The sequence below is a fragment of the Pristis pectinata genome, chromosome 9 (genome assembly GCF_009764475.1).
Source record: "Pristis pectinata isolate sPriPec2 chromosome 9, sPriPec2.1.pri, whole genome shotgun sequence".
NCBI lineage: Eukaryota > Metazoa > Chordata > Chondrichthyes > Rhinopristiformes > Pristidae > Pristis > Pristis pectinata.
In genome coordinates, this window is record NC_067413.1 from 28,173,106 (window position 1) to 28,197,491 (window position 24,386).

Here is a 24,386-nt window from a genome sequence, read left to right on the forward strand (position 1 = left end):
ATCTTCAGACTTCCTTAAGAGAAGTTAGAAAGGAAAGTTGCAGTCAAGTTATCCTTTGAGTTCAAAGGTTGAGGAATTAGTGTAATCATTGTTCTTAAAATGATAGGGAAGTCTAGAACAATGTGGACCGAGTTTGGAGATTTCTTGCCCCGGTGAATATTTGTTTACCCCCTTTTTCTGTTGAAGTACTTTGTGTCAAAAAGTCATGAGATACTTGTGTAGCCTAGCAAGGTTTGTGTCATTTATTGCCTTTCCCAAACCTTAATTGGATTGATTTATCTTTCACAGGAAGAAAAGCAAGTCTCACCGAGATATCAAGCGTATGCAGTGTGAATGTGTGCTGTCACGAGAGGATCGGGAAAGAGGAGAGCTGGCATGTGGTGAAGATTGCCTCAATCGGTTACTTATGATTGAATGGTAAATGTCTTTCTCATGATTAGAAAATACCTAGGCCCAGAATGAACTCTTTTGCCCAGCTCCTTACAGAGTCTGACACTTCTTGGTAGACAGTCAAATGTCAATGTGAAAAAGTCGGCTTATTGCAAACAAGCACCAGTAGTTGGCTCTTGCTCACCCGATGCAGAGAATATTATAATGCTCCAAAGCATCCATCTTTCCACATGTTTTGTGTTCATTTGAGAATCCTAAGACTGATTCAAGTTCCTTGATGTTGGACACTGTGATATCACATTCAGAAAATGTGGTAGAGAAAACCTGAGGATTGGGATGTTCCAGGTGTTGGGTTTGGGAAGCTATTAAAGAATAAGCAAAGGGATGTAATGACCCACACAGTCTTAGTTTTGAAAAACGTGTATCTGCATAGAACCACAAACGGTTTTGAATGTTGAGATTGAAAACTTAGAGCAACAAGAAAAGAAAGTTAATAATAATGCAATCCATATGTAAGATATAAGGCTGAGGAGAGGCAAGCTGTGAAGCCAATATTGAGAAAAGCATTGTCTGTTCTTGCCCATCTTTCTTGCAAATGAAGTGCTGGAGGAGCCACGCGAGATACCAGAGCAAGAGTCTTGAATATGCCTGGCCCTCGTAGACCTAAGTTGCATCCGGTTTGTGTAGCAATTAAATGCCCAGTGGAAACTAAGCTAAGGTGGAAAACTGCAGGAGTGACTTCCTCCGGTGCCTTTTGGATTAATTGGTTGGTCTTTTCAAAGATCTAATCTTGCATTAATTCGGACCTACATCTGTGGAGGAGATTAGCACTCCAGGTGAGGTCACAGTAAATCAAGAATTTTATTAGGTGCAGAAGGGCCCACCAAAAGTAAGCCATGAATGTTGTTTTGTCAGAGAGGTGAAGGTACCATCTTTTGAAAGTAACAATAAACCCATTAAAAGATACCAACGAAGATTTACTGGTAAACCATACGGTATTTTTAGAAGGACAAGGTAGTGACCTATGGTAAAATGTTACAGAAATTCAAGTCAGTAACATGCAAATAATGAAAGTTTCAAAGAAATGTCCTAACATGGGGAGTGAGAAGTAAGATGCTCATTGCAGTACTGAATGGCCCAGATTGACCTTATTTGAGGATAAATTGTTTGTATGTATCTTTTTTGCAACAACATCAGACATTTTTTTTGTTGCATCCTCTCAGTTCATCAAGATGCCTGCATGGAGAGTACTGTACTAACCGGAGGTTTCAAAGGCGGCAGTATGCAGATGTAGAAGTCATCCTGACTGAGAGAAAAGGCTGGGGCCTCCGAGCAGATAAGGAATTATCAGTGTAAGTGAAACTGAACTTATTGCCTTTGTAAAACATTTCCAATGTATCACTTCTTCCTCCTTTCCACACCTAGCCTGTGGGTGTTGTCCTTTCCAGAAACCTGATGATTATTCTTTGGACTACAAGCAGTCTCACACCTAGAGGTGGTCTCTTCAGCCATAGGGCCATCACTGACCAACCCATCTTTGTCTTTGTGCAACATTCAATTGCACCCACGCGCTTTAGTAGGCAAGAGGCACTGGATTCTTTGTCTTCCTCATCCTACTGCCCACCACTTTTCTCCACCACAAGCCTAAAATTGCTAAAGTCAACCATGTAACTTCACTTGCTGCAGAAGAAGAAACAAACTAACTCCATGTGTACTGGGAATGGAACTAGTTTGCATTTACAATGCCATTACTTATTGATTCATAGGATGGACATGTCACCATTTTTCCATTGGTCACCTATCCCCCTCATGAACCATTCTTCCAAATGAAGTCTAGTTTCAGGCATCCACTAATGCCACAATGACTAATTAGGAACAGATTGGATGCTGTTTATGGGTTTTCTTTTTGCTTTTGCTCCACCCTTCCCCCCACCCCAACACAAACAAAACTACATTTCCAAATTCAACTATCGTTGTTGTCTCAGTGCACTTTACCTGTCCAGGCACATGCTCCTGAGAACCAGAATCAGATAATGCAAGATAAAATGGACTGTGATTCAATTCATGGTCTCCAAGATCTTGCCCTAGTGTATTTTCGAAGTGACCATCCACTTGTGATTGTAAATTTGTGTGCACTCTGAACTTGTGCCCAAATGCTTTGTGTTCTTTAAGCTCTTGGTGAAGTTTATATTGCTGGTATTTGTGGAAGTTCATTCTGCTGTTGCTCAAAAGTTGATCACTCAATCTGCATGACTGTTACAAGATCCAGTCACTGCGCCTTTCATCACTCTGGATCTCGTTCCCCTCTGGTTGCTGTCATCTATTTGAAGTTAAACAGCTCCACCCTGTTAGGTATGGCCTTCCACTTTCATCATCTTTAAAGGATATTTGTCTTCAACCATGGATAATCATAGTCAGGTGAAAAGATCTCAGCTTTTGTAGGGTACCAGCTCCTCTGTCAAGTGGATAGGTTATTTGACGGGGTGAAATTGGTTGGATTTGCAGTCAAGATTGCAGGTGTTGGTTGTGAGGGAATAGGGGTAGGGAAATAAAATACTGTTGTAATAAAGGTGGGCTTTGTCTTTGCAGGAATAGCTTTGTGCTGGAGTACTGTGGGGAAGTGCTGGACCACAAGGAATTCAAAACCAGAGTTAAGGAGTATGCCCGGAATAAGAACATCCATTACTACTTCATGGCACTGAAAAACGATGAGGTGAGAAAATGATCTATGTGATGTGATTCAAAGGGCATTTGGTGCCCCTTGACTCATTGAAGGAATTATCCCCTTTATTTCTGTACCTTGCATCTTTTGATCATGCCCTTGTAAATTTGTCAGTCAAATATTCATTTTCCACTCAAAAGCCAGTATGGATTCTGATTCTGCCACTGTTTCTAAATAGAGTAATCCATGACCCAACAAGCTTAGTTATTTAAAAAGAAATTCTCCAACTTTTATTCATTCTTTTGTTATAGATGTAAAAACGTTGTTAATTACTTAAGTGTCTAAGTTACAGTAGCCTAAATTATGCATTTGAGCCTGTGGTTATATAATCCAGACTACAGTAACTCTCAACCTTCTGAGTTGGCAAGAAAAAGGCAAGAAAACTATTACTGGGCTGTCTAGTTGATCATTTTTGTGCAGTATTCAAGTGCTCCACTCAAAGGTGCCATCTCTGGGATGACACACGAAACCAGAACCCCACAAAAGGTATGTAAAAGATCCTATGATATTGATAAGATGGAGTGTAGTTCTCCTGAGGTTCTTATTACTGTTTATGGGATCTTGCCGTGCAAAAATTGGCAGCTGTATTTTTCCACAATACGGTGACTCCTCAGAAGACTGTGGAACATTGTGAGGCTGTGCTAGGTATTCTGTGAGGTATTCTTCAAGATCTTGTGGCACAGCTGACCCAACATCTTGGCCTGGCTGAATTCACCTAACAGACATTGACTGGACGTAGGACTTTGCTTCACACAAGGCCCTATATTGCGTCAGGTGGAGTTAAAACAAGATGTGCATCATTTTAAAGAATGAATCATTCTTTCACTCTTCTGTCCACTTAGCTACTCTAACTCCTCGAGGAAACTGTTTATTCAGGTGGGGTTGGGGGGAGTCAAGCAGGGACATGGCTTATGGACATAAATCCACATGTTTGTCCTATGATATCAAGGATGTGCACATATGTTTATCAAAAGCCAGCAAGTTGAAAGTCTTGTGCATGCCACTGCTGAGGATGAATACAGGAGTGAGATAGATGGTTGAGTGGTGTCACAACAACAGCCTCACACTTAACGTCAGCAAGACCAAGGAATTGATTGTGAACTTCAGGAAGGGGAAGTTGGGAGAACACACACCAGTTTGCATTGAGGGGTCAACAGTGGAAAGGCAGAGCAGCTTGCAGCTTTAAGTTCCCGGGCATCAACATCTCAGAGGACCTATCCTGGGCCCAACACATTGATGCAGTCACGAAGAAGGCACGCCAGCAGCTCTACTTCATTAGGAGTTTTAAGAGGTTCAGTATGTCACCAAAGACTATTACAAATTTCTGTAGATGTACAGTGGAGAGCATTCTGACTGGTTGCATCACAGCCTGGTATGGAGGTTCCAATGCACAAGATCACAAGAGACTGTAGAGGGTTGTAGACTCAGCCAGCTTCTTCACAGGCACAACCCTCCCCACCATTGAGGACATCTTCAAGAGGCAGTACCTCAAGAAGGTGGCATCCATCACTAAGGACCCTCAACATCCGGGACATGCCCTCTTCTCGTTACTACCATCGAGGAGGATCAGGAGCCTGAAGACCCACACTCAACGATTCCAAAACAGCTCTCCCCCCCCCCCCCACCCCCGTCGATGAACAGTACCTACCTTGTTGTTCCTTTTTGCTTTCTTTTGTAATTTATAGTAATTTTATATCTTTGCACTGTATTGCTGCCACAAAACAACAAATTTCACATTATATATGTCAGTGATAATAAACTTGATTCTGCTTGTCCATAATTGTAAACCAACTAGCATTTGGATTGTGCATGTGACTACTCCACATGGTGTTTAGGATTGGTGCCTTGCATTCTAGAAACCTTGCAAGGAACTGAGAAATGCAGTTATTTACATATCATTAAAACATAATCTAATTGTGGCTGCCTTTCAGAAGATAGTGGTGAACTGTTAATTTTACCCCTTGGTCGTGTTCAATGAAGGTACAGTGATGCATGTCAAAAAAAAAAATGTTGTAAGTGCTGGAAGTCTGAAATAAAAAAAGATAACATTGGAAATTCTCAGTAGGCCATGCAGTATCTGTGGAGATGAGTCAACAAACTAAAACATTGACTCTGTCTGTCCCTCTCTCTCTGCCCCCACAGCTGCTGCCTGACCTTTCGAGAAATCCCAACATTATCTGCTTTTATTTCAGATTTGCAACATCTGCAACAGTCGGCATTTTGACAACGTGACTGTGCCGTCAATGAACATGAATCAAATTAGCATTGGGAAAAATTCGATATGAAACAAATTTCAAATTGCGAAGAAAGAGGAAGGAGGAGAGAGCAAAAGAGAAGACCTTTTATAGGTTTGATACTGGAGTGACGCATTACGTAATGTGCAGTGCAACAATTATGTTGCTCACGATACAGTTTTCTCTGCAGTGACGGAAACCAAATACCGATTGGATGACCACTGGAATAGCTGGTTATCTGAAATTGCAGCCCTCGGGGAAACAACACTGCAGCCGACAATGTGTCGGGTTGGAAGATGATGTGCTGTTCCTTGAGTTCACATTGCTTCATGTGTGCATGAGACAGAGCAGGAGTGCAATGGAAAATTAAACTGACAGGCATCTGGAAACTTGGGGGTCATCCCTGGGGACAGAATGGAGATGTTCTGCATCTCGTCTTCTAACCTGGCACATTGCACCCTCAGGAATCAACATGCACCTGCTGTTCTTATCATTCTAGGTGGTAGAGATCATGGATTTTGGAGAGGCTACCAGAGTAAAATTTTTGCAGTGAATCAAGTGGAGTGAGTGTTAAAAATATTGCAGCCCCAAAGACCACAGTAAGCTGGTGACCTGCCCCTTGATGGTAGTGCTGAAAGAGGAATGTTGGCCAGGGCAGGATAACTCTTTATCAAAAGACACATCGGTTTTACGTTCAGCCCAAGAGATGTGAATTCTGACTATGCAGAACACCCTCTGGCCACAATCAGTCTGAATACAATAGTAAGTAAGCTGCCACTGTGCTTGTTGTTTTGATAATAACGAGCAATATCTATTTATGAAATGTCACTTTTGTTTTTGCTTTTCTTTTCACTAGATCATTGATGCAACTCTGAAAGGAAATTGTTCTCGTTTCATGAACCACAGCTGTGAACCCAATTGTGAAACCCAGAAGGTGAGAGAATAGAAACAATGAGTCTGTAATGTGGTCGTAATGTTCCTCTTTTCCTCCATTTTACATTTTACATTTTACATTCCCTTCTCCCCATCTCCCTGCCCATCCCACTAATGTCTCCTGCTGCCACCAGAATTCCTGCACAAACACAGAAATCCAGAAATTTTCAGCCACTCTTCACAAGCCATTTCCTGGAACGTGTTCCAAGGACTTCGTCGGCTGAATGTGAACTTACTCCAGTTGCTGAAAGGTTATGCGCACTGAGCCTGCACCAAATTAGACCTGGTACAGGAACAGCATTTAAGTTATTTGAATGAAGAAGAGCAGCTGTTCATGAACTAGTCAAGTTTCAAGCACTTTCTCCTTTTAAAGTGTGCTTAAATGTTTTTTTTAAGTATTCCAGTTTTTAAGATTTTTATTTTAATTTTCTTTTTCTTTAATCCAATAACTTTATTGAATATTTTGGAATATTTCTGAATGTCAGAGATATTCAGAAGTATGTGGAGTCTAGGGGTGTCGTTTTTTTTGGGTTGCTGTTTCTTTGGCTGCTGTTTTTGGGTGGTGCTTGTTCTTCCATGCCAGTATGATGGCATTACATCAGGCCCTGCCACCTGCTAATGTAATGCAGTCACATGGATGGGACATTGGATCAAGACGGTTTCAGAGAGCAATCAGGCATCACCGGCAAATCAGGAAAATTAATGGATTACTTTCAAAGTACTACTTTAGATGGAAATGGTCTGGGGCATCTTGAGGTGGCCACAAACACTACATTTTTTTTGGTAAATCATCTAGCAGCAAGCTTCAGGTTCCAGGAATTGGCATTAAACCAACAAAATTCTGGTCCTGCCATGTCCAGTACCTTCACCAATAGCCACGTTCCTAAGTAGGAATCCATCTGCAACTAATTGTGACTAGCAATTTAACAATGTATAATAGACGGTGGGTGAGATGAGCACAAGTGTGCAAATGTTTACTGACTCTGAAGGTTTACTTGAGTAATCGTTGATGTTATGTAAATATACATGCATGTGAAGTACAGTATATGGTGTGTTTCCTGTTAAGAGTCAGCATTTGTGGCTAAAATACTTCTGCTGTGGCTGGTCAATCATTGCTATTGGATAGCATTTGTCTGTAACCTAGAGAACCACAGGCAAGGCTGAGGAGGCCTTTTGTAAACCACATGTGTTTCACTGAGGTAATTCCAAGGTGCGACACTGCCTAAGACAGTGTTGTCAATTGTTATCTGGGACAGCAAGGCTCTAGCTCTTACTGTGCAGTTCAATTTGTTTGTGCAATTCAATCCTGTTTGGAACAATGAAAAGATGAGTTTCTAGAGTTGAGAAGCTAGAATTCTGAACTATTCTTTCCCTTCGCACTCCACATTTCCATGCAACATTGAGGGAGGCTGTCTGGCCCATTGAGTCGAAATCAAAAAAAAAACTGCAGATGCTGGAAATCTAAAATAAAAACAGAAAATGTTGTAAATACTCAGTGGATCAGGCAGCATCTGCGGGAAGAGAAACAGTTAATGTTTGGGCTTAGACTGGAAGAAGAGAAAAGAAGCTTGTTAAGCTGCAGGAAGGGTAGGGGAGAGGGACGTCTCTGATAGGATAAAACCAGTGTGACCATGGAGGTAATCTGTAAACAAGGTATGGGGTCAATGACTGAATGGGAGAAGTTAGAGAGTGAGACATAAACAAAAGAATGAGGAAGTTGCAAACTGCAGAGCAGGAAGACATGCCCAGCAGGTCAGGCTGGGTATGTCCTCCACTCCCAGAGAGGGGGAAAAAAAAAAGAAAATGAGGAAAGAAAAACAAATAAGCTGAGTCAGTATCGCAGACGGACAACTGATACAGACAGAAATCAAATTACCGTGAGTTGTAGAATATAATGACTCCAAAAAGCTGCAAAGTGCTCAGGTGGAAGACGAGGTGCTGTTCCTCAAGCTTGCTTTGGGCCTTATCGTCACAGTGCAAGAGGCCACAGACCAACAGGTCAGAGTGGGATGGAGAATTAAAGTAGCAGGTAACAAGAAGCTCTGAGTCGCCCCTGTGAACTGAATGCAGGCATTCCACTAAGCGGTCACACAATCTGCATTTGGTCTCTCCAATGTGGAGGAGACCAGAATGTGTACACTAGATTGGAAGGAGTGCAAGGAATCACTGCTTCACCTGGAAAGACTGTTTGGGTCCCTGGATGGTGGGAAGGGAAGAGGTGAAAAGACGGGTGTTGCGTCACCTGCAGTTGCAAGGGAAAGTTCTGTAAGACATGGGGTCGTTGGTGGGAACAGGAGCTGCACCTGGGAGTCGGGAAGGGAAATGCTGAAAGGAGAGGGGAAGGTGTGCCTGGTGATGGAATCTCTTTGAAGGTGGAGGAAATTGCAGAGAATGATCTGTTGAATGCAGAGGCTAGTGGGGTGGTCGGTGAGAACCTGTGGAACTCTATCGTCCTGTCCTGTCCTGGAGGAGAGTGGGTGAAAGAGAGGTGTGAGCAGTGGGTGAGGTGTGGTAAAGGGTTTTGTATACGACGGTAGAAGGGAAGCCACGGACCACAAAGAAGGAAGGCACTTCAGAGCCACCTGTATAGAAAGCCTCATCATCGGAATAAATACGACAGAGATAGAGGAAGTGGGAGAATGGAATAGAGTCACTTACAGGAGGCAGGACGGGACAAAGCTTGGTCAAGATACTTGTGGGAGTTGGTAGGCTTGTGGTGGGTGTTAGTAGCTAGGTTATCTCCCAAGATGGAGGCACAGATCCAGAAAAAGGAGGGAAGAGTCAGAGATTGTCCATGTGAAGGTTGAGAGCAGGGTGGAAATTGGCAGCAAAAGTAATGAATTGGTCAGGTTCTGCATGAGTGCAGTAGGCAGCACCAACGCAGGCATCGATGTATGGAAAGAGCATTTGAGGGAATGTTCCTGTTAAGGCAGTTCCACATATCCCACAAAAAGGCAGGTATTGCTTGCGCCCAGGCAAGTGCCCTTGCTGCACCTTTGATCTGGAGAAAGTGAATGGGTTTGAAGAAATTGTTTAATGTGAGAAGTTGTTCATCCAGGCGAATGAGTGTGTTGATAGCAGGAAACTGGTTGGGCCTCTACTCAGGGAAGAAGTGGAGGGCAGTCAGGCCATCCTGATGCACGGTGGAGGTATAAAGTGCTTTGTATGTACATGGTAAAAATCAGCCTGTTGAGGCGAGGGACCTGGAAACAGTCAAATTGGTGGAGTCTATGCCACATCTTGGAACATTTCCATTCTCCCATTAATTTTCCTTGTAACTTATTCTCCCCACATTCCCATAAACTTCCCCATACAGATTCTATCTCTCACCCTCGCATTAGGGCAATTTACAGTGGCCACTTAACCTGCCAGCACAACATTGGATGTGGGAGAAAACCAGACCACCCACATCTTCATGGGGAGAACGTGCAAACTCAGCACAGACTGTACCGGAGGCCCAGGTCACTGGAGTTTTGAGGCAACAAGTCTACCAGCTGCTGTACCATCCCTACCCTACCTTCCCAAACTGGATTAAAATTAACTATAAACAAACAGGTTTTTTCCAGTCCATTGCTAATTCTGCTTTGTGGGTTGGTCATTCAACTTTTAAAAGAGAGCTCTTGCACTTATATTCTTTGCACAGTCCCAGGTTAAGCCAAAGAGCCTTGCGGCTGTTGAATTATCCTTGAAGTACAATTGCTTTGGTAAAGTAGAAAAGAAATGGCAGCCAAGTCTCTGGAATGTGAGGAGTGACCTTGTCATTGTTTTTTATGGTGTTGATGAATGGATAATTTTGGTCAGAAAAATTATCCAGCTGTTTGAATGGTGTCATTGTGCCATTTACATTGACCCAAGTGAACAGGCGGTCTCAGTTTAATGTCCCTCTGAAAAGTATGGTGTAGCATTCCTCACTACTGTTCTGGAACATCAGCATAGATTAATGGCTTCATTCTCTGTAGTGGGAATTGAACCCAAAAATTCTCACTCGGGCAAGAATGTTAGTGGAAGGCAAACAAGATGCTGGAGCAACTCAGTGGGTCAGGCAGCATCTGTGGAGGGAGATGTTAGTGTGAGCTGAGCTGATTTTCTTGACCTAGAAGTGTATCTTTTTAGAAAGGTGCTCTGAATTTGCATTTCTTCTTTATAGTGGACAGTGAATGGACAACTGCGGGTCGGATTTTTCACAACCAAGACAGTTCCGGCTGGAACGGAGCTAACCTTTGATTACCAGTTTCAGAGATATGGGTAAGATTCTTCAGTGAGCTGTTTCCACAGTTGATGTGCCTATGTTTTTCCTCTGTTTGTACATTGGTCTTCAATACTGTGTATTGTATCAAAGATATAAACGCATGCAATGCAGGTGCTGTAATATGGATATGCGGTGTGTACTATCCACTGAGTGCATATCAACAACCTGTCAAGATGATTATTGTGATTTCAGAACCTAGAGTGACAAGGGGACCATTTGCTCAAACTTCACTGCCTCCTTACTGCTTCTTTTGCTGCTCATCTCAATGCCTCAACTCGCCCTGTTGCTGACCCCTCCCCAGCTGTTGTTTGCTGCCCCCACTGCTGCCGTTCACCACATCGCCAGTACTTCCTTCCACCCAGCCAGACCTGTTCTACCAGCATAGTACTGATGTGATGTGACCTTTCCCTACCATTACTCTACCTCATTGTTATACATTGATACTGTGCCCAGTATTGTACAGTGAAAGACTTGTACCCACCTGTGACAAGCCCAAGCCCACCGGTACAGTCCACCTGAATCTTGATCAGGAAATGGACCTGAACCTGGATCTGGACTCATGCTCAGAAGATCAGACTGGACTTTCCATGGTCTCTGTGCATCTTATCCCTGGATCTTTGATCCTGGATTCAGGGGGGTTGGGGGCTGCTGTTGGGAGGGCACCAGGCAGAGGGTCTTCGGCTGCAACCTTTGCTGCGTGAGAAGTGGTCACTTCCTTTAACTACATCACTGGCAGTTCCAGCCCATGCATGGTGATTGGCCAGACAGGACAGGAAGCAAGCGGGATGGCCTTTGGTACGTTGTGGCTGTAGGTACAGCCTTGGGCATGCACTGGTTGTTGTGACCATGTATCTGAGCACAAGATGCTCAGCTTACTGAGCTGCGCTATTACCAATTTCAATCTCCCTGAATGCAGGAAGGAAGCTCAGAAGTGTTTCTGTGGATCAGCAAACTGCCGTGGGTACTTGGGTGGTGAAAACCGGGTCAGCATTCGGGCAGCCGGAGGGAAGGTCAAGCTAAAGGACAAGGATCGGTCCCGGAAGAAAGACTCGGTAAGTATTGTCTGAAACCCATCTGCGACGTGACCCCTGCCACCCAAATTGTAGCTTCCATTTGTCCCCCCACAAATGTGCTTGACACTAAAAATGCCCTCTGAAGTGGCCGAGCAGAGCACTCTGTTCAAGGGTAGCTAGAAATAGGCAATAAATGCTAGCCTTGCCAACCATAAGATATCTTTATTAGTTGCATGTACGTCGAAACACACAGTGAAATGCATCTCCTGTGTTGAGTGTTCTGGGGGCAGCCCGCAAGTGTCGCCACTCTTCTGGCGCCAACATAGCATGGCCACAGCTCCTAACCCGTATGTCTTTGGAATGTGGGAGGAAACCGGAGCACCCAGAGGAAACCCACGCAGACACGAGGAGAATGTACAAACTCCTTACAGACAGCGTCCAGAATTGAACCCAGGTCGCTGGCGCTGTAACAGCGTTACGCTAACCGCTACACTACTGTGCCTGCCTCTACACTACTGTGCCTGCCCATGCTATTATCTAAAAAAGTAAATAACAAAAATCTTCCCCCTCACTTCTCCTAAAGTTGCCACCGTGTCCAAGTCCAGGAGTATATGTTCCATGGGGGCTGGATACCCTGTGTTACTTTTCATAAGTTTAATTTGTGTCATCTTGTACAAGTGTGAATGGGCTCTTCAACCAGAGTCAAGAGGTCACACCCTCAATACAGAAGTGTTGTGATTATGTTATTTAACTATTAATCAAGAGAGTGGGAGGTTGGAGTTCAGATCTTACCAGAGCAAACTGAAAATTTAAATTTGATTTATCAATGTGTAAACATCAATGTTGTCGAATTCAAAATGCTCTCCTGGCAGAGCAGAGGTTGGTGCAGTTTCACATCACGATGCACAGTTTCTTTGCCCTTAATGTTACTTATGCAGCTGGCCTGGGTAGGGTAGTTTCTTCAACCTGTAGAGGCACAGGATACATGGCTCAATTTTAGCTGACATGCATGCTTGAGAGGTTCAGGAGGGGGAGGGACTTGACACCGCAGCAGTATTGTTCAAACCAAGTGGTAAAACCTCTCTTGTCAGGTGGATGAAGAACTGGAGGCCTTCCTAGAAAATGGTGACGGCCTGTGTGATTCAGACCAAGTGCTCAGTTTAACCCGGCTGATGGTCCGGATAGAAACAATGGAGCAGAAGTTGACCTGCCTCAAGATCATACAGGTAATGACTAGGCCCTGGAACAGTGGGTGGGAATAGTGTGAGGGTCTGGTTTGGGGGAGAAACACCATTATAACTAAAGCTAAGATTTAAGCTAGATGTTATTGGAGGGAGGATCACTGGCTGCCTTATGTGCATTGTGGATTAAGTATCTGTCTGTATCTTTGTATTGCTTTGGCACATCAATCATATCTAGTCACCCTATACTTGACATTCAGTGGCATTACCCCTTCGGAGCCCCCTTGGGGGTCACATCTGACCAGAAACAATTGGACCAGCCACGTAAATAACTGTGGCTAAAAGTTGAGGTCAGAGGGTGGGTATCCTGCAGTGAATGACTCACCTCCTGATGCCCCAAGGCCTTTCCATCATCTACAAGGCACAAGTCAGAAGAGCGATGGAATACTCCCTGCTTCCCTGGATGAGTGCAGCTCTCAATAAGTTCTTGACTGGCACCCCACCAACAACCATTGGTGTAGTGTGTACCATGCGCAAAATGTGTTACAGTCACTCACCCAGACTACCCTGACAGCACCTTCCAAAACCAGCAGCATGTACCACCAAAAAGTTCGAGGGAAGCAGGTGCATGGGACTATCACCACCCGCAGGTTCCCTTCCAAGTCGCACATCATTCTGACTTGGAAATACAGGTCCTTTGTCATTTGGTCTAAATCCTGGAATCCCTCTCCAACAGCACTCTGGTGGTACCTTTGCCAGAAGGACTGTAGTGGTTCAAGAAGGCAGCTCACCATCACCTTCTTGAGAGGAATTAGAGACGGGCAATAAATATTAGGCTTGCCAGTAAAGCTCATAATCCAGAAAATGAACTTATTGGGTACTGGTTTATTATTGTCACATGTACAGAGGTACAATGAAAAACTTGTCTTGCATACCGTTCATATAGATCAATTCATTACACAGTGCATTGAGGTAGTACAAAGTAAAACAATAACAGAAGGCAGAATAAAGTGCATTCTTAGAGACATAGAAGTTAGATTTAAAAGAGAATGATTATAATAGGAGTAATGAGTGGATCTGCAGAGAGCAGCTTGCAATGAGTCACCACGCTCCTGAGAATACTAGTTCAAATCCCACAAGCATTTTGAGAATTGAATTCAGAAAAACTGACAACAATAAAAGTGACTACAAAGCTATTGGATTAATTCAAAATCTCCACTGGCACTGGTGTGCTTTAGCAAAGGAAGTCTGCTGTCTTTGACTAGTTTAAGTCATGTGATTCCATAATTGTCTCTTAATTGTTCACTGAAGTTGTTTAATAAGGAAGGCAGTTGTATCAGACTGTAGCTAGCAATTCAAGAACACTTGGAACTCCCTACCTAACAATATTTGAGAACATTTAGTACGCAGACTGCAGTGGATGGGGAAAAAACTCTCAAATACCCTCTCAGGGAGGCTGGGGAGGAGCAATGAATGTTGGTCTTGCCAGTGATGCCCAGGTCCGAAAGATCAATTTTGATTTTAGAAAGAGAGTGGCACTGAGAGGAGAATTTTTTTTTAAGTGCAGAGTTTTTTTTAAAGCAGTATGGTAACATTTATTTACTTTACAGAACACACATTCGCAAAGTTGCTTGAAGTCCTTTCTGGAGTATCATGGATTGTCTCTTCTATGGATCTGGATGACCGAACTTGGTGATAGCCGAGGGAATTCCAGCAATAATATTAAGCTTCAAACTGAAGTACGTGGTGCTAAGGTTTCTCGCATTCCTGCAGGGATTGTTGAGAGTGAAGTCTTTTGAACATGGGCTTGGGTTGGTTCGGCTCTACTCAGCTTTCACCAGCAGATGGAGCTCTAACATCAACACTGGGGAGAGTGAAATGGGCAATCAGCAGTTGATTGGCATAAGCTTTTGGCAATGGGATTTAAAAGTTTGTGTAGATTTTGTGCATAACCCAGTGCTGGAAAACTGAGCACTTGGTAATGACCATTTGATGACAGATGTTTCTATAACTTCACATTCTTTCCTTGAAAGTGCAGGACTTGCAGGCTTATTAGCAGCTCAATGGGATGCAACATGAATTTTTTTCCATCTCTGTAACTATTGCAGCCAATGGGGTGCTTAGCTTCACACTGGTATAAGGGTTTTATGGATTTCACCAGCCCTTTGCTTGAGCAGGGACCACCAGCAATCACCACACCTCTTAGTGGATGTCAAACCAAAATTCTGAGCCAGAAATCTGGTCATTAATTACCTAGACTGTGTTGGGTGGGGATTGACTGTGTACTTTCTTCGTCAGATGAGAATATTATTGTGCAGCTGAAGGCTTACTCCAGCATATGGTGGCATGGGTAAATACTGAGTAAAACTCCATCTAGTCCGCTCCGTCAAGGAAATCAATAGATTGTTAGATATCAAGGGAACCAATGGATGTGGGTTGGTGCAAGAAAATGTCATTGAAGTAAGTGTTTGGCCATGATCTTATTGAATGGTTGACTAGGCATGAGAAGCTGAATGGCCTAACCCTGCTTCTATTTCTTATGTTCTGAAAACCTGGATATATTTGACACAAAAGCATAGAAATTGATTTTCCTCTACACCTAACCAGTATTCTGGATTGGTTTGATAGCAAAATAAAGAGGGACCTTTCTATTACATTTATTCAGCACTGTAACTGTCCTGGACTGGACTGTTTGATAGAACTGTATAGAAGGAGCTTCACTCTTATCTGTGCTGCATCTTATGAATGTGACCAGATAAAACTTTACTCAAACTATATTAAAAAATAGTTATGTGGGACTGCGATGAGCAGGTATAAAGAGTGGTGATAAAATGGGGGAGGGTTAGAAAAGATGGACACTGCTGTATATTTACTACTTCAGTTTCAAAGCAAATGTTCTTCTACTGGGGGGAAACTCTACACTGAGATTCTACGATTGTCTTCTCTCACAGTACAGAAGGTGGGGAGTGGGGTCAGTGGGAATAAGTTTTGCTGCAAACCTTGGCTGAAGAGGCCAAAGTGCAAGAGTTCCACAAAGGTTGGAATGAGTAGGGGACAAGATGAAGCAAATAATGTCAAATCTGGGTTCTGAAATGGGAGAGTAAGTACTTTATGTTAAGAAATTCAATGGTTAGTGAAGATTAATTGAATTGCAGAGAGAAAGTAGCCTTGATTTGAGTTGTGAATAATTTGTCTTTGCAGATCATGAAGACTCTAGAGCTGTTACCAATTCCCACAAAGAACATGCTTGAGGAAAGCAAGCTCCTGCCCATCATTCAGCGTTGGGCCCAGACAAAGGCATCGGCTCCCCACGTCAGTGAGGCAGATGGGTATTCAAGTGAAAACACCTCCCGTGCACAAACACCACTGAATACCCAGGATCCCGGGCTGAAGCAGAGTGGCGAGGCTGATAGCGACACCCCGAAAAAACTGGTGATGCGGAGACTGAAGATCATGAGCGAGAACAGCATGGACAGCGGGTTGTCAGACACGAGCAAAGCCTCCGATGGGGAGATTGAGGTCAAAGAGGCAAAGGATGAGGTTGTCACAACGGTTGAGCCGTTGTCGTGTCTCCCCGCAGACGAGGAGGAGCTGCATAGCGAGGTGCCAGGTGACGATGCGGAGCCCCAAGATTCCCAGGACCCCGCATTGAAGGCAACCAATGGGGCGAAGCTGGACGAGGGAGCCTTGGTGGAGACACCATCACAGGATGAAGAGGAAGGTGTGTCAGATGTAGAGAGTGAACGAAGCCAAGAGCAGTCCTGCAAAATTGAAGATGTAAGCGAGTTGGCAATGAAGTTACTCGATGTCTGGAAAGACCTGAAGGTGGGTGTTGGCATGTACCTTGTGAGAGGGCACAGTCTGCACTGGAGGTGGGAGAAGTTAAACTAATCTTTGGAAGCAGTGAGTGAGTGGTCAATGGGTTCACTAGGGAAATTATTGCATTCTTTATCGTTCAAATCAAAGGCATATTAGCTAGCTTGGTAGTGTGTATAATTTAATGTTTGATGTACTTATGAGGAACAGAAACGTTGGACCTCTCAAGTTCTAAAACGAGTAGGTTTTCTCCACTCAATGCCTGGGAGTATTCTACTGCCACAGATCCACCAGACTGATGCCTCATCTGCCTATTCTGGTGAATGCCGTAGATCCCAATACCCTCATTTGAAGAAGGTTGTGGAATTTTTTGCCATTGACTTAGCCAACTTTTATCCCTCAGACAAAAAAAATTTGAGCAGATGTTCTTTTCTCTGCACAAAATGACAGCCATATTTTCCAACACTGCTTACACAAGGACACAAGAAAATGGTAGCAGGAATGGGCCACCTGGTGCCTCGGGCCTGATGCCCTGTTCAACATGATCCAGACCAGGCCACAGCTCCTCTTCTGTGCCAGTTCCCATAGCCCTGAATTCCCCAGATTTCAAAAGTTTATCTACCTCTTTAAATATCTGCAATAATCAAGTTCCACAACCCTCTGGGGCAGAAAACTCTGGAGATTCACCACCCTCTGCAAAACCTTCCTATGTACCTCAGTTTGAAATGACCAAGGAGACATAGCTATCTATATATATATATATAGGAGACATAGTAGACATATGTCCACTCATTCGAGACTCTCACTACTGGAAACATCGTGACCTTGTCGTGCCCCCCTTGGGTCCTTGCATGTTTCCATAAGATCATCCCTCGTTCTTCTAAACTCCAACCAATATAGATCCAAGTTCCTCAGTGGCTCACAATAGAACAACCCTCTCATCCCAGGACTTGGCTCCCAGAGTTGGTATATCCTTAAATAAAGGGAGCAAAACTGCCCCACCACTCTAGGTGTGTCCTTACCAACAGCCCGTACAATTGCAATAATACTTCCTATTTCTAAACTCCAGTCCTCTTGCCATTTGCCTTCCTAACTATTGCTGCCAACCTACTGTGCTTCTTGCACAAGGACACCTTTACTTCACTCATTTGCAATTACTCTCCTTTCAGGTAGGTTTGCCTTTGGATTACCCTTGTGGAAGTGCATAACTTCACACTTTCTGCACGTTAAACTTCATTAAACTCCAAAAACTCACCCACCCCAGACATCCTCTCTTCTCCCCCTCCCATAGGGTAGAAGATATAAAGGCCTGAAAGCATGTACCACCAGGCTCAAGGACAGCTTCTATCCAGCTGTTATAAGACTATTGAACAGTCCCCTTATACAATAAGATGGACTCTTGACCTCACAATCTACCTCGTCGTGGCCTTGCACCTTATTGTCTATCTGCACTGCACTTTCTCTGTAACTGCAGCACCATATTCTGCATTCTGTTATTGTTTTCCCTTGTACTACCTCAGTCCACTGATGTAATGAAATGATCTTTATGGATGGCCTACAAAATAAAGCTTTTCACTGTACCTTGGTTCATGTGACAATAATAAACCAAGTTTTCACTCACTCACTCACTCAACCTCCCTATATCCTGTTGAAGAGTCCAATATCTTTACTGCCATATACCTTCCCACCTATTTTCATGTCATCAACAAATTTGGATACCTTGCATACTGGCTCATCCTCCAGTAAATAATTGGGAGTCAAGAGTGATCTAGTTACATTCTTCCAACCTGGAAAACACCCATTTATCCCAATTCTGTGTCTTCTGTGTGACAACCAGTCTTCAATCCCCATACTGTGAGCTCTTGCGTCGTAGACCAGCCTTTTACGTGCCAGGTAACTTGCTGTGCGTGAAGTACCTTGAGATGTGACAGTTTGATATAAAAGCTTGTTTCTAATAGAACAATCTTTGTTAATCAGGAGGTGTATAGAATTCCCAAGAAGGACCGAAGCCAAGCAGAACGAGAAAGTACTGGTAAGTATAAGCAGTGGGGATCAATTCCTGAGGGGAGGGGAAGATGGGAAACGGAGGACAGCTTAGAGTTTGCCCACTTATAGTTCAGTGGTTTTTGTAGTTGAATTGCAAATATGTTTGTATTACATTTATTTTCACTTTGCCTTCCATTATACATAGAAGTGTAGAATCTTGCACTATTTGGCCCCCATCTATCTGTGTTGGCTCTTTGAAACTATTTATCAATTAGTCCCTTTTTCTATTTCCCTGCAGCATTTTACATTTTTCTTTCTCAGATGTGCAACTAGTTTCCTTTTAAATTATTAATGGATCTATTTACTCACTAAAACTGAGTGTGGGAGGAAGCTATTCGACCCATTGTGTTTACGCCTTCTATTTGCTAGAGCAATGCAGAACAAATCCCACTACTTCACTTCCTTCTCACATACAGCTTCCTATGAATCAAATATAGGAAAAATAGATCAGATTATTATTCAAATGGTGCAAGATTGCAGTATGCTGTTGTGCAGGGGGACTTGGGAGTGCTTGTGCATGAATCACAAAAGGTTGGTTTGCAGGTGCAACAGGTTATCAAGAAGGCAAATGGAATGTTGGCCTTCATTGCTAGAGGGACTGAATTTAAGAGCAGGGAGGTTATGCTGCAACTGTACAGGGTACTGGTGAGGCTGCACCTGGAGTACTGCGTGCACTTTTGGTCTCCTTACTTGAGGAAGGATATACTGGCTTTGGAGGCGGTGCAGAGGAGGTTCACCAGGTTGATTCCAGAGATGAGGGGGTTAGCCTAAGAGGAGAGATCGAGTTGCCTGGGACTCTACTCGCTGGAATTGGGGAAAAATGAGAGGGGATCTTATGGAAACATATAAAATTATGAAAGGGGTAGATAAGATAGAGGCAGGAAGGTTGTTTCCACTGGTAGGTGAGACTAGAACTAGGGGACATAGCCTCAAAATTCGGGGGAATAGATTTAGGATAGAGATGAGGAGAAACTGCTGTTCCCAAAGAGTAGTGAATCTGTGGAATTCTCTGCCCAGAAAAGCAGTAGAGGCTACCTCATTACATATATTTAAGACACAGTTAGATAGATTTTTGCATAGTAGGGGAGTTAAGGGTTACGGGAAAAAGGCAAGTAGGTGGATCTGAGTCCACAGCCAGATCAACCATGATTTTATTGAAATGTGGAGCAGGCTCGATGGGCCAGATGGCCTACTCCTGCTCCTATTTCTTATCCTGAGATCATAGTCCCACCTGACAGTTCACTTGAAGTCAAAAGCTTTATTTTTTTCCTCAGATGGTAGGTGACACTTTCATTACCAATCCCTTGTTGCTCTGGGAAGGTGGTGGTTTCATTTAATACAACAGTATCCTTCTAGATCTCTTTAGAGCGCAGTTACGAGATAACCACCTCTGTTGAGCCTGACTTGATGTCAAGTCGATTCCTGCTTGAAATCCTTTGGCAACTTAGGGGTAAGGGAAGGGTTACCTGTTAGTATTTCATTGCCAACAACTGCCACTATAATAGCCATGTGGAAAAAATCTGTGGGCACTGGGTTGGGGAGGGAGACTTTCTGTTGGAGCAAGTGCCAACCTTTACCCCAATCTGTTTTTCTGCTGACCGGGCTGGGAGCCAGTGGATTTGATCTTGGTTGTGTTTTATTTTAAGAGAAAATAGAAACAAAAGTTAATCTATAGATCAATATGTACATTTTCCTGTTCAGAATCAGGTTTCTTATAACTGACAATTTGTTGTTTTGAGGCAGCAGTACAGTGCAAGGCATAAAGACATTAAAATTACTATGTTACAAAAATAAATAAATGGTGCAAAAGAGGAATACTGAGCTGGTGTTCATGGACCCTTCTGAAATCTGATGGCGGAGGGGAAGAAACTGTTCCTGAAACGTTGAGTATGGGTCTTCAGGCTCCTATATCTCCTCCCCGATTGTAGTAACGTGAAGACGGCATGTCCCGGGTGGTGACGGTTCTTAATGATGAATACTGCCTTCTTGAGGCACCGCTTTTTGAAGATGTCCTCAATGGCAGGGAGGGATGTGCCCATAATGGAGCTGGCTGAGTCTACAACCCTCTGCAGCCTCTTTCGATCCTGCGCATTGGAGCCTCCATACCAGGTGGTGATGCAACCAGTCAGGATGCTCTCCACCGAACAGCTGTAGAAATTTGCAAGAGTCTTTGGTGACGTACCAAATCTCCTCAAACTCATGAAGTAGAGCTGCCGGCGTGCCGCCTTCGTGATTGCATCAATGTGTTGGGCCTAAGGTAGATCCTCTGAGATGTTGACACCCAGGAAATTGAAGCAGCTCACCCTTTCCACTGCTGACCTCTCACTAAGCATTGGCGTGTGCTCTCCTGACTTTCCCTTCCTGAAGTCCACAATCAATTCCTTGGTCTTGCTGACGTTGAGTGTGAGGTTATTTGTGACATCACCCAACCAGCCGATCTCACTCCCGTACGCCTTCTCATCACCATCTGAGATTCTACCAACAACAGTGAACAGTGGTGTCATTGGTGAATTTGTAGATGGTGTTTGAGCTGTGCCTAACCAGACAATCATGAGCATAGAGAGAGTAGAGCAATGGGGTGAGCATGCATTCATTGAGGTACACCTGTGTTGATTGTCAGCGAGGAGGAGCTGTTACTACAGATCCGCACTGACTGTGGTCTTCTGATAAGGAAGTAGAGGATCCAGTTGCAGAGGGAGGTACGGAGGCCCAGGTTTTAAAGCTTGTTAATTAGTACTGAGGGGATGGACCTGTTGATTTAATCCCATGTTAAAATGGTTCTTATGGTAGAAAGATGCTGAAGTTCTGCTGACGTACCTTGTATTTCAGAGCGGGGCAGGGATGGAACATTACAAAAGGATGCCTCCCAGGTTCCAAAAACTCCAGTGAACTCGGGCAAAGAGAAGGACACGGACAAATCACTCAGCAAAGATCGGAAGAAGCGCAGGCCAACGACCTCCCCTCCTCCCTCTGCCTATGAAAGAGAAGGACTGAAGAGATCAGTTCCAGATGAGAGGCAAGTTTCTTTTCTGTTTCCTTAAGCCTTAGACAAGGACTTGCAACCAGCTACTTAGTTGTGATGTTTCACAGCAGAATTTGTAACTGGCCTTATCATGTATGTTAATGTGAATTACTATTGTGCTTTTTTAAAGAGACCAGAAAATACATATCATAAAGACTTGCGTTTAAGTAATGCTTTTCAAGCTTTCAGGGTGTCTCCAAGCAATTATAGCAAATGAAGTGGTGACTGTTGTGTAAAAGATGGAATCAATTTGAACACTGCAAGGTCCCTTCCCACAAGCTGCAATGATACAGTGACCACATAGTTCTTTCAGTGATGTTGGTTGATGGAAAATTATTGGTTAGGGTATCAGTGAGATCTGGCTTGCTTTTATTCAAATGGTGTCATGGGATCTTTTGCGTTTCCTGAGAGGTCAGACTGGACCTTGGCTTTATGCCACAGCTTAAAGATGACACGCCCAACAGTATATTTCCCCAATGTAGCAATGAACTGTTGTTTTGGAATCAGTGCTCAAGTTGCTCTGGCTGTGCAAATTGATTGTAACATTAACCATGTTCCAACTCAACCACGTTTCATGGTGCTTTAAAGTACTTCATTGGCTGTGAGATGACTTCAAGGTGTCCCAGATTGTGAAAAGTACATTTATATATTATAAATTATGGTATTGTGCTGCTCATGGCATTGATCTGACAGCTTGAGAGGCATGAAATCAAATTCAAGAAAAAAATGTTCTCAAAGCAATTGTCAGCTTTTGGAGATCAATTGCGTTATATTGTCCATCCCTGTCTGTTTGCAAGAAGGCCTTCTGAACCACTGTGATACTGAGGGAATCACCTCAGTGCCACTTGGGGGTCCCAGATTTTGACCCTGTAGGAAAGCTGAAGTTGGGATGGTATGTGCCTTGGAATGGAGCTGGCATATGATGGTTCCCATCCACCACTGCCTTGGCCTTCTAGGTGATGGGGGTTACAGGTTTGGAAAGTGCCATCAAAGCATAGTGATTTGGTATGTACAATTGTGATACTGAATTCAATCAATCCTGTAATATTAGGAGCAGGAGTCAGCCAATTGATACCTCGAGCTTCCTCCACCATTCATAAGATGGTGGCTGATCCATTTTTAGCTACAACACCACTTTCCTCCTCCTCCTCCTCCTCCTCCTCCTCCTCTCTCCATTACCTCTTGACTCCCCTGTTGTCTGAATGTCTGTCTCTGCCTTGAACATAGTCGATGACTGCACCTCCGCAGTACTCTAGGTATGTTCTTGGAAGCACATTTGTAAAATTACATCAAACTCCCCTACTTTTATACTCCATACTCCTTGCGAAAAAACACCAACATTTCATTAGTCTTAACTACTTGCTGTACTTGCATGCAAAAGTTTTGTTTCATGTACTAGAACCCCAGTTCCCTATCACAATGTTTTGTAGTCTCACTAGATTTAAATTGGAACATAAGAGTAAGCCATCTGGCCCTCCAAGCATGCTCCATCATTCATCGTGATCATGGCAGATCTTCCTTCCTAACACCATTTTCCTACACTATTCCCATTTCCCTTACTTCTCTTAATATCCAGAAATTTATCATTTGCTGTTTTCAATGAATGCAATGATGGAACTGCCTCAGCCCTCTGCTGCAGACAATTCCAAAGATTCACTGCCCTCTAAGTGAGGAAGTTTCTCCTTCTCTGAATCCTAGTTGGCATACTCCTTATTTGCAAATGGTGCCTCTGATCCTAGACTCCTTTGTAAAGAGAAACATCCTCCCTGCATCTAGCGTGTCAAACACTCTAAGAATTATGTACATTTCAATGAGGGGTCTTGCTCATTCTTCTAAACTAGAAAGTAGAGTCCCAAGCTACTCAATCTTTCCTCAAATGGCAAATCTGTCCTTTCTGCAACCAATTAATTTAATATTTGCTGCCTTCCTTTCTTGGGTAAGGAGACTAATACTGTACTCAGTACTCTAGAGTCCGATATTATTGCAAAAAGATCTTCTTGCTCCTGTAATCAAACCCTGATGATTTCAAGGCAAAGATACCATTTGCCCTCCTGGTCACCTGCTGCATCTGCATGTTGGCCTTCAGTGACTTTTGAACATCAACATTACACAATCTCTCACTATTTACAAACACTCTGCATTTTTGTATTCCTCTAAGAAGACCTATTCTCCCACATTTATTTACCACCTGCCATGTTCTCACACACTCCCTCAGCTTCTCCATTTTCCACAAAGCTCCCTACATTGTACATTCTCCTCCCTGCTCTCAATCCTGCCTAGTTTAGTATTGTCGACAAACTGGAAATATGGCATTTGGTCCTCTCCGCCAAATCATTGTCATAGATTGTGAATAGCTGGGGCCCATGCACTAATGTGCTAATCAGTCTTCTTTCAAGACTTTGGGAGGTTGATCATCAGATCCTTGGAATTTACCAGCTTCCATCTCATCAGCTCTTCCAGTATTACTTCATGTCTTTTCATTCTTCCTTCCAAAGTGGATAATCTTGTGTTTTTCCACATTATGCTTCACCTACCAACTTCTTGCCCACTCACTTTAATTACCTATACCCATTTGCAAGCTCTTTGTGTCCTCCTCACAACTTGTAAACCCACCTTTTTGTTTATATCATCAGCAAACTTGGTTGCAGTAACTCGGTCCCTCCATACAGCCCAACAATATAGACTATTCTAATCCCCATGGCATCCTGCTAGTACTGATTTGTCAATCCAGAAATAACCCATTTACCCTAACTTTGTTTTCTGCAAGTTAACCATTCCAC

At 43.4% G+C, this 24,386-nt stretch overlaps 1 protein-coding gene across 3 annotated transcripts in view; it reads left to right on the plus strand.

Moving 5' to 3' along the window:
* The window catches only part of setd2 (SET domain containing 2, histone lysine methyltransferase), a 97,719-nt gene that overhangs the window by 52,805 nt on the left and 20,528 nt on the right, over window positions 1–24,386 (plus strand). For all 3 annotated transcript variants that reach the window (XM_052022974.1, XM_052022975.1, XM_052022976.1), the window contains exons 5-15: window positions 289–417; window positions 1,614–1,742; window positions 2,980–3,103; window positions 6,203–6,280; window positions 10,427–10,524; window positions 11,445–11,580; window positions 12,633–12,767; window positions 14,333–14,461; window positions 15,924–16,547; window positions 18,516–18,570; window positions 21,414–21,600. In XM_052022974.1, the coding sequence (XP_051878934.1) occupies window positions 289–417; window positions 1,614–1,742; window positions 2,980–3,103; window positions 6,203–6,280; window positions 10,427–10,524; window positions 11,445–11,580; window positions 12,633–12,767; window positions 14,333–14,461; window positions 15,924–16,547; window positions 18,516–18,570; window positions 21,414–21,600 (1,824 nt within the window). The remainder of the gene's footprint in view (window positions 1–288; window positions 418–1,613; window positions 1,743–2,979; window positions 3,104–6,202; window positions 6,281–10,426; window positions 10,525–11,444; window positions 11,581–12,632; window positions 12,768–14,332; window positions 14,462–15,923; window positions 16,548–18,515; window positions 18,571–21,413; window positions 21,601–24,386) is intronic.